Raw genomic sequence first — 10,950 nt, 5'->3', positions numbered from 1 at the left:
CTATGCAACTGCCTGCTGGTGCAAAGCAGGGGACACCTTTGCTTCTCGGCTGGCTCCAGCTGCACGGGGGTGCAAAGGGATTTCCTCATCCTCCATCTGCTGTTTAGCAAAGTTCACAAAAACCTGTGTGAGGAAAGCAGAAAATGTCACCATCTCATCAACTGAGATGAGTTTGTGGAATGTGTCTGTACATGTGCATCTTCTTGGCCTCTCTGTAGGGAAGAGACAGGGAATTTGTAGACATGAACTGAGACACTGTGTATCAGCAGAGATCGTTAATTCCTTCTTTATTTTGATAAACTTCCTTGCAACTTCCTTCCTTTGGATGCACTTGCTTGTCACTAAAATCCTTCTTCTTAAGCAGAAGACGGATTCAGCCAGGTTTGCCTGGCTTGCACAGCATGAGTAAGTTTGGTTGTGATGGGGAAAAGGAGACTGAATATTTTAGTAGGAATTGTAAGGCAGCCAGGAATCTCTCTAGTATTCCCAAAGACACCTTTGAATATGTGGACCCTCAGCTGCCTAGGAAAGCAGGCACATAGGGCTAATACCTCCTAGCAAGTGGGTGTTGCCAAAAGTCCCAGTGAACTTCCTAGGTTTTGTGTGTCTAATTGCTCCTGCATAACAGTGCATGACAGGGAGCTATCAACATTTAGTAGATATCACACTATCTCTGACACAACACAGTCCAAATCTCTTATTAATAAGCAAACATTATTCCCAGCTCAGCAAGCCTCATTCTGAATATCTGACCTTGCTCAGTCTACTGCTCCTGAAGGAATGGGTTATGTGAATTCTGTCATCTTGGAAACTGTCTTACCAACTTTCAAATGACACTTGTTTACACAGGGAATTAATTACAGGCCTCATATTTGATCCACCCTCCTTGAAGAGGGGTCTGGGAATTTTGCCTGAGAAAGAGGCGCAAGATAATTCTCTACTCTGAACAGTTTGATCCCTCAGTTGCTGGGATACAGCCCCATTGCATTGCCAAAGTCTAGCCAGACAGGCTTCCTCATGGATGCTTTATCTTTCACTCACCTGATCTAAAGTTGTTTGAGACACAGAATATTCTTCAATATGCAAGTTTTCCTTATTTGAGACTATTAACCGAAAAATCTTGGCCAGAGAGGAGGAGCAGATCTGATACTGCAGCATATTGTAGTGTTTCTCTCTCTGTAAACTCCCTGGGAAGTTCATGCGTATGAATTGCTCAGCAGCAGTAGGATCTGGAGGCAGCCCAGACTTCGGAGCTTTGATTTTCAGAGTGACAATGTAGCCATCTCCAAACCTGGGAAACACATGTGGATAAAGAGACAGTTTCATTCTTCAGGAAGGAAATTAATTTTCTGCAGCTATGAAAACATTAATAGTACCTCAAAGTTAATGCATAATATCTAGCTTTGTAGGAGGCCTGGCATTTGCCCTGCAGAACAGAGTTGAAATGATATCTGCTCAAATTGTCTAGGATACCACAGAGTTGCACGCAGAAATGGGTCTATTTAAACAACAGCTCTTTAGACTGGATTACTGTTTGAAGAATGGTACATGTCACATACACTAAGTTTTCCCATTAAAAACACTGTAAAAGTATTCTGCTTACTTGTATTTTAGTTGCTGAATTGTGCCCAGGCATTTGAAGGTACCTTTTACCATGATGGCTAAACGAGTACAGAGGGCTTCACATTCTTCCATACTGTCAAAACAGAGAACAGATACTTGAAGTAAAAGGCAGCAGATGAACTTCAGCTGCTCTGGAATTCTGAATTCTAACTGTTTACCTGTGTGAGGTTAGAACCACAGCTCTCCCATCTCTGAGCACACTGACAATAGAGTCCCATAGGAGGCGCCGGGACTGAGGGTCCATTCCAGTTGTTGGTTCATCCTGTAAGGGAAATGTTAAGACAGTCAGGCTTAGACACGCAGGTAAGAAAATCTGTTTTGAATCAAGTCATTGTGTGTTTAGGTCTTGGTATATTGCTGCTTCTGTGCTGAAATCTGTGCCTTCAGAAAGCACATGCAGCTTGAGAAGTATATGAGTAAATGGGTACTAATGTACTTGGCAGAAAGCAGGAAGGAAACAAGTACAAGAAACTGTAGGTAAGGATGTAATGCTGTCACTGTGTAAGGTGCAGCTACAGGGAAGAGAATGCAGTGACCATTACAACAAAGGCAGCATCCACTCTAGGTTCTTAGATATAAAAAATGTAAGCATTTGTGATACCCCATTATAAAACCATTTGGGACCCTAAATATAACTAAATGGGAAAAGGTTTATGCAGTTACATCAAATTGTGTCAAGTTTGGCTCCCATGTTTTGATGGACATTAGAGATGTAGGTCAATATGCTGGAGAAACAAAGAGAAGAATCTCATATCTGCAATACTAGCTTTGAAGCAGAGATGGACACTTCAAATGAAATCCTTCTTTTCTAGGGCAACAACTCTTCTAAGAGGAGAGTGAGTTCTCCCCACGTAAATTTCTTGCTTACAAAAACATATAGGACAGATTTCTCAACCCAGGAAGCCAGTAAAGTTACTCTGATTCACACCAGCTAAGGATCTGGTCCTGCATAAATCACTTAACCCAGTTAGTAACAAAAAAGGATTGAAAAAATCCTGGAGAAAAAAAGCATTCATTGAACATTTTGTCTTAAGAAATCATGAGAAGATATTTTAGCTGTTATGTACAGGCAGAATACCTGTAATGGCACATTAAATGGCACAAGGAACCGTACTATTAAAGTGTTATTAAAATGCTTCTTTTCAGCCTACAAAAAAGTGGCACAGTATAATCTAAATAAAGAACTTTTGCAGTAATTGCATTTAAAGTTCTCCTGAAGATACACAATTACCCAATATGTTATTTCATGACAGCTACATTTCAGCATTTCTATAGTTTAGTCAAAATTTGTATAATTTATTCCAAAGACATTAAAGGCTGCAAAACGATAGCTACTCTCCTCTGTTCCACTGGATAAAGCAGTAAGGTATATGTCATAAGATCATCTTTTACATGAGTGGTTCTAATCTGACAAAAAAAGGCAGACTGAAACCAAACATGGGTTTCAATTCAGATTTGCCTGGACTATATAGATTTTATCTCAAACCACTCTTTATTGAAGATCTTTTTTTCATAATCACTTGGGGTCGATTTGAAACAGTTCTGCATCCAAGCCTATCCCTGAAATTAAAGAGCTCAGAACTACACTGAAGTAGATTTAAGGTGAAGGCAGGAAGGAGCTTGCATGAACTGTCATAAACATCCTTGTACCTCTTTAGCATGTAGTTTTATGAGATGTTACATTTAACTATTGCAGAGCTATGTTACCATGACACTTACTAGCAAGATGAGTGGTGGGCAGCCTATCAGTGCAATGGCAGTGGAAAGCTTGCGCTTGTTGCCACCGCTGTAGGTACCAGCCAGATGGTCTGCATACATTGGAAGCCCCAGCTTCTGGATCCCCCATTCAGCAACCTACGAGAAAGACCATCTTTTTCACACAGCATTTAATGCATAATGGACAGGATTGTTGATACATCCCTCTTCTGTCAGACATGGCAATCCCCCTGGGTTTTAGTACATTCATCTTAGAACTGGAGCAGGGCAGACCAAAAAATTTATGATGATGAGGGGAATTCTAACTACTTGAGGGAAAGCCATAAATCAGCCTCAGCTGTAGACTCCTATCTGTGCAAGTATTTAAATTACTTTCTTCTGGAATCTTCTTTTTGTTTTCTTTCTTATGCATAAACAGCTTTAAAAACAAGAACAAAACAGCAATCAGTGCAGTTCCGAGTCATGGCAACTGCATCTTTAGACTTCCACAGTTGGCGACACTGTTTTGCAAGTACCATTAATGCTGAAGAACCAGCATTTATTAGTCTTGTACTTTACTGTCCAAATGACAGGAACCACTCCCAGAACTTCAACACACAAAATGGCAAGCCCACTTTGGAAATTCTGGCCCTTGGCATGTTATGAACCCAGTTAATAACCACAAATATTTACTGTAACTACATGTAAGTCAGAGGCAAGAATGCTTTACCCTTTCAATTTCTTCTGCTGGAACCCCTCGCAGACGTGCATATAAGTAGAGATGTTCTCGTCCTGTGAGAAGGTCATCGATGGCATCAAATTGAGGGCAGTATCCCATGTTTTGATGGACATTAGAAATGTGGGTCAATATACTGGAGAAACAAAGAAAAGAATCTTAGTTCTATACTACTACCTTTCAGACAGAGATGGACAGTTTGAATAAAATCTCTTTCTTTTCTGAGGCAACAGCTTTTGTAAGAGGAGAATTTATTCTTCCTGATACAACATCCCACCAGAATACCTGTCTGTACAGAATAGCAAGGAATGTATTCTCATCTAAGTCAGCTCAGTCCTGGTTAAGAGTGTAAGCCCATTTCCCCTCCCACATTTTCCTGTTTAAGTATAAGCTAACTGAATCACAAGTTATTTGAACAATCATTCAGATCTTTTTTTTTCCAAATTGTGCTTATTTCTAGAATTAAAAAAATCAGTCAATTTAATCTGTGAGTGTGGTCACTGGGAACAGACAGATTAACACTTCACTAGTAACAGAAGAGGTACAGAGTCACAGAATAATTGAGGTTGGAAGGGGCCTCTGGAGGTCACCTTGTTCACCCGTCCTGCTCAAGCAGGGTCTCCTACAGCAGGTTGCCCAGCACCATGTCCTGACAACAAAACAGCTGTTGTTCAATTTACATCAATGGACAAAGAATCAAATCCCAAATACATCTAACAAACCAAGACATAACCTGCAATTAAACTAATATAAGTCAATACCAGACCATGCTGTATGGACTCCTGACATTATGCCAGCACTGTGTAAACAAAGCTGCTAAAAACAGCCAGAGTAAAGTCCCAAAGCTCAGATGGAAGTATTGTGTTGGACTGGTTATCTTATGTTTGTGAGCTCCTGCCATTAGATCCAACTGCCTTGTCTCATTACTATAACCAACCACAGATCTTACAACAGAGCGTTAAAAGTATAAAGTGCCAGTGTGCATTAGCTGTGGTCTCTCCCAGTGCCATAAAACTGGAAAAGAGCTGCTAGGTCATTAAGACAATGATCCAGGCAGTTCTGCTGCGGTAAATGGACTGTCACAGTTGGTTTTATTGAGGTACTTACCTATTGCCAGCCACTACTGCATCTCCATATGTCACATCAGTATCTCCAGTCAGCATTTTGAATGTTGTTGTTTTGCCAGCACCATTCACTCCCAAAAGACCAAAGCACTAAATCACAAAATTTATCACACTCTTTAGTATTTCCATTTTAAATCAGCAGGGGCATTAAATCTGATCTGATGATGGAATGTAATCAGTGTTATTGAACAACCTACCTCTCCAGGACGGATGCCAACACAGAGTCTGTCCACTGCAGGCTTGTGCCTGCCTGCATAATTCTAAATTGACAGGAAAAAAAGAAAGAAAAATCCTATTTAAAGACATCTACAGCGAAGAAAATATTCTGAAATGTTTAGTTTAATGCTATGGGGATTAGGCAACTTTAGAACCAAGTATATAAAATTAAAATAAAGAGTAAGCATTCTACAAAGACATTTATTTACATTAAGTGTGATACGACCCCCAAAAATTCCTCATTTTCTGCATGTAGCCTTTCAATTCTTATCTTTAGCACTAGAAGGCAGAACTGACGTTTTGCTAGGACAAAGTATGTGTCAAACCAAAGTGGAAAAATACAGCAAGGTAGTCTGAAGAACGATACTCCAGTTCTCTATCCATGAGAACCCAACAACGTGTGTAATCTTTGTATTTCTGTAGTTCAAGCTTGCATACTTTCTCATAGCATAAATCAGATGCCTTCAATGTCTGAAAAGAAGACAAATTAACAACAGCTATAATCCTCAACATGAAAGCAACCAAATAGCTAATTTGAGATTGAAACTCACCTATGGAAAAAACAGCATTGCAGAAGAAAAGACTAATAGTAGGAGTGGACCAGTGCAATAGGTACCAGTCATGTCAGACAGCATGAGGTAAGAAAACCCAAAACCAAACCAACCAAACCTTGTTTTCTATGGCACAAGGTTGATTTTGAAAACAATACTATCTGAATCCACAGCTGAAATATTTTCTGAGAGAATAAACTGACACCAGGCTAATTTGTTTCATTCTTCTCAAAGTATTACCTTGGTCAGTTCTTGCAACTGTAAGATATCTGTTTTGTTCTCTCCATTCATAATTCTTTTTCTTTCTTCTGCAACATCCTCATCTTCATCAATAATAGGTGACATGACAGTCTCGGCAAACCTGGAAAAAACCCAAGAGATTGATTGCGGAATGAGTTGCCCTGCATGTAGTTAGAATAACAGTGGGGAAACAATAGCTGATTAACTGCTAAAAATATGACTGGTGGAAGCAGTGGGGTTGAAACTTCACAATGTGACACTGGCCAAAGCATTTGTGCTGTTGGGAGAATTCCTGACCTTTGAAAGTTAATCTCTAAATACTAAAAGGGAGGAAATGGCTTGCTCAAAAGAGCATGCTTTGTCAGTCACTGACATGACATAACCTGACCCTCAGCCAAAGCTTTCGCTCTTTGGCTGCTCTTCAGTAGCTAGTGATAGTCCTTTCTGCAGGTCTTTTGAGTGGACCTCCCTGTAAGCCAGTATTTTTATAACTGCATTGCAAGACAGTCTAAATGTACAATTAGTACTCTTGCTGGCAATGTTGAACAGACTGAATGACCCACTCACACCTGGAAAGTAGCTGCTTTCACTGAGATAGAGGCACATTTGTAAAGCAGAGAGGGGAAGCTTGCATAGTGTCCAGGCAGCCACTGTCCCGTCTCATTGACTAGAATTCCTGTCCTGGGGTGTCAAGCTAGTACCTCATGCCTGTACTTACGACATGACAAACTTTACAAGTCAGTCTGTAATCTCAGTATTACAGCGTCTTAATTTAAAAAGAAATTACATTAAAATCTTAATTCAAGAAAACTCATTTCTTTAATAATATGTTCCTAAATCCTATTAAGATAATGTAGATTTTTAACTGCTTTCTTGCACCAGGATATGAACAAATTAGGATGAATTCAAGCAAGTAAAAAGGAAAAAGAAAAAGCTGATCAATTCAGAGAAAAAGAAAAAAGGGACACAGATAATAACAAAGATATACTGCTAATAAAGGAACATTAATACAGGATTTCAGACATTACCATCTTGTGGAGAACAAACGGTGCTGCATAAGGAGGTTCAGAAAGTAGAATGCAACCCCTTGAACAGCCATGGCAACCAGGTTCTTTCCAACAAAGTCCCACTGAAAAGGACTGGAAACATGTTCCTCACCTTTGGAGAAAGAGCACCAGAAAGCAAGGTGAAATACTGCTGAAGAAACCCCACTACTCCTCAGAACAAAAGGAATAATCATAATGGTTTGGGATGAAAATCTGTACTTTATGTGATCGTGATCAAGCAATGTCTTCATTTTCCAGTGTCTTATAGAGATTCTTAAGAGGATACACTTCCAGCTCAGCTGCTGCATGGGAGTAAAGATGAATATAAGCTGTCTGAATATGCACTGATTTGGATATCATAACAAGAAATTTGCACGAATTGTGTGAAAGACACATGTTTTCTGAATAAAACCAGCTGAGTTCTGCTATATGAGTACTCTTCTAATAAGAAGTTGTCTGATATCAAGGACAGCCATATCCCAAGAGGGTGCATTTAAAGAGCAGAAGCCACTTTAAGAATTAACAAGAAGGCCACTGAAGTATTCAAATGAAATAACAAATCCTCCTGTAATGCCTAAGGGTTGTAGAACAAACAATAAAAGACAGACAAGTGGCTGGGCTGTAGAGTTCTGGCAGCTGTATCAGAACCTGTGATTCCTTCAAAGAGGTTGAACTTTCATACTCATCATCCACCTGATTATGTGAAATGGAAGTATTTCAGAAACAGCCACTAGTTTTCCAAGATAACACTTCCAACCATCCTATCCATAGTCAGGACACTTGACACAGATAAAACTTGTTGCTTATTGGCTTTACTTACCAAACCTGGCATATACTTCAGCTACAGCTTGGTTCACAGCCAAGTCAATGAGTCCACGGCCCAGGCAGAAATGTGGGAAGACCATCAGCACATTTTTCAACATTTTATTAAACTTCAGTAAAGACTGTAAAAAAGAGAAATAATAAGCAGTTGAAACTAGAAAACATAGCAACATGAGTGAAAAGTTCTTTGTCATGTCAGAGAAACTGGATGTTCTGCCTTCTTACAACAGAGAAAACAGACCATTTATCAAGTTACACCCAAACTTAAGCTTTGGTGCAATGTGGAGACACCCAAAACACTGTGCTAGTAGCAGCCTAGCTGCACCAACACCAAAACTCCCTCTGGAGACACAATGTCTGCAACAGAGACTTATTCTCCAAGGTAACAATACCAAAATATTTTGGTTAAGTTCATGGTTTCTCCTTTCTGGCAAATAACAATGCTTGATCAGCACATGGTGTTCGAAAACACACTATCACACATAATGGATTGCTGTCAGATGTAGAAAAGGTGTCAGTCACAGTGGAGAGAGTATCAGCAACTGTAGAGGTGTAGTTGTGAGTAGAGGATACTGATCTCTTAGCCTAAGAACTAATTTTGGCACTCGCTGTATTCTGTCTATTCTTGTGTTTTCTGTCACCTTCCTAGTGGTGTTAAACCATTTTTTGGCAATTCTCAAAACGTTACTATAAGCAGAACATATCCTCTAACAGCATAACTTGCAGGAGCATCTTTCTTTCCTTAGTGGTGACTCCATGATTTTCTACCATCTACACCTTCCTGTACAACCCAAGCTGTGGAGGCAAGCACAAAGTGCCATGTCCCTTCCTCCCCAGCTGTGAAACTGTACAGAAGTTTTGCTTATAGGGATGAAAAACACTCAATGTCACTTGTGTGTGTAGCCCAAGATATCAATTGCCCTGAGTTGCTTCTCTGGGTTATTCTGCTCATCCGTCCTGCAGTTACTCGGCAAGTTGCCCACTCATTTACTGCCAGAAGACATGGGAAGGTAAAGAAGGACAGTTACTGTTAGAGCTGGTTATGTCTGGACACCCTTTGCACAGCTCTGTAAAACAAGGTGTTAATAAAAACATTACTTACCGGGTTATTTTCAAATAACTCCAGGATGAATGTAATAGCACTGCTGTTGATCCCCACAAAGAGATTAATACAAGATAATGCAACATAAGCAGTGCTAGGGACATTGAAGAATGAAGAAGCAGGGTACATCATGGGAATTACTGCCCATCTGCATGCAAAAGATAGAAAAACTATGACAACAGCTCAGTATCCTCATGTCAGTTGACTTAATGAGAACACAAAGTTGAGCTTTGTTCTCATCCCAAGTGTAATGAAATGGTGCAACCCAACAGAGATGCCATCACAGCCTTCTTTCCCAGGTTACTAGACAAAAAGCTTTTTCTGCTTGGTCTTTTTTGCTGTTAAAATGCAGGGCAATAGAAACTGCTTTAACTGAGAAAACTTAACACTAGCAAGCTTATTATCACCCCAGGTATCCTTGCACATCTGACTGGATTGTACCCCAGGAGGGAGAAACAAAGAAATGTTAGCAAAAGCAAATATGATATACTACTTTGCTAGATATTCCTCAGCTTTTGGAACTGCCCAAATCAGGAACTCTGTAAATTTTCTATTCTTTAACTCCTACACCATTTTTTTCCGCTACTCCTGATGTGGAGCTTCACGTACTGTGATTTCTGGGACATAGCACATGCACATGCAGCAACACAAAAGGAGCGTTCCTCTGGAATAAACCTACAATGCTTAGCAACGATTAGTCCAACCAGGAAGAATTCAGTAACAACAACCTGAATTGTTTAATAGGACAACACAATGTGTTCAGAAAGAATCAGCCCAAGTTTCATCTTGTGAAAGCAGTTAGATCCAAGGGCTAGTAAGTGATTCTATGAATTTACCTTCCTTTCTGTTTTTCTGAGGACTGTATTATGATACTGTCATTGAAGTGACTGTCTTGTGATTGCATCTTGGTAGATGTGTTAAAAAATGCAAATACATTTTAAATGTCCATCCACACAGCCATGCATATACAGCCACGACTGTATTTGAGATAATATACAGAGCCACAGACAACTTATTAAAGATACCACTATTATTGCATTTTAAAAAGAAAGAGTGAAAAATTAAACCAAAAGAACATTCTGATCACATTTTTTAACACTGTGTACTTTCAGAGACCAAATGATGATCATGCTCTGCATTTTCTCAGCATTTTCATTCAAAGGACACAAAAACTTCAGAAAATTAACGGTAGTCTGTCCTGAAAAGAACTGTTCCCACTTAGGCTTAATTTGTAATATAGAATCATAGAATAGTTAGGGTTGTATAGGACCTTAAGATCACCTGATTCCAACCCCCGTATACATAGGAGGATGCAGAAAGCTTCATCTTTCTCTTTGATCGTAGAAATAAATCTGGTTGATTACTTTGCCTAGACCACAGTAGCTGCAGGGCTATCAGGAACAGGATTTTATAGATAAAAAGATACGATCACTAATTAAATGAGAGAAAGTAAATTTCAGTCAGCCTTATAAAATGGTATTTGGTAAGAAAAATGCTCATTTCAAGTCAAAAGAAGTTTTGATTACTCAGTGCTCCTTGCCCTTGGGTCAAATGCTGAAAGATACCTCAGTATGGGCTGTCAATGAGATGAATGAACAACCACTGAATTCCTACACAACGTACATAGAAAGCAGCAAACCAAACAAATACATTTTCCTGTAAGGATCACATTTAATGCTTAAAAATATAAGGCAGTGACAAAAAAAGTCTCCTTTAGAGCATGTGGCCAGAGTGTGTAAGTATCTTGCAGGAGGGACAGAATCCAGTTCTAACCTGTATTGTATCCACTCAGTTG

The 10,950-nt window shown here is 39.5% G+C and overlaps 1 protein-coding gene across 1 annotated transcript in view; it reads right to left on the bottom strand.

Annotated features, from left to right (window-relative positions):
• The window catches only part of ABCA4 (ATP binding cassette subfamily A member 4), a gene marked incomplete at both ends in the record, with an annotated part of 69,751 nt that continues 58,801 nt past the window's right edge, over positions 1 to 10,950 (bottom strand). Inside the window, 12 exons of the mRNA XM_080622650.1 lie at positions 1 to 123; positions 1,042 to 1,291; positions 1,604 to 1,696; positions 1,782 to 1,885; positions 3,343 to 3,477; positions 4,049 to 4,190; positions 5,162 to 5,268; positions 5,376 to 5,438; positions 6,186 to 6,306; positions 7,214 to 7,343; positions 8,052 to 8,175; positions 9,156 to 9,303. Of these exons, the coding sequence (XP_080478776.1) occupies positions 1 to 123; positions 1,042 to 1,291; positions 1,604 to 1,696; positions 1,782 to 1,885; positions 3,343 to 3,477; positions 4,049 to 4,190; positions 5,162 to 5,268; positions 5,376 to 5,438; positions 6,186 to 6,306; positions 7,214 to 7,343; positions 8,052 to 8,175; positions 9,156 to 9,303 (1,540 nt within the window). The remainder of the gene's footprint in view (positions 124 to 1,041; positions 1,292 to 1,603; positions 1,697 to 1,781; positions 1,886 to 3,342; positions 3,478 to 4,048; positions 4,191 to 5,161; positions 5,269 to 5,375; positions 5,439 to 6,185; positions 6,307 to 7,213; positions 7,344 to 8,051; positions 8,176 to 9,155; positions 9,304 to 10,950) is intronic.

This window comes from Psittacula echo (assembly GCF_963264785.1).
Source record: "Psittacula echo genome assembly, chromosome: 7".
Classification (NCBI taxonomy): Eukaryota; Metazoa; Chordata; class Aves; order Psittaciformes; family Psittacidae; genus Psittacula; species Psittacula echo.
Note: the sequence above shows the minus strand (reverse complement) of the source record. Positions and strands in the feature narration are given on the sequence as shown.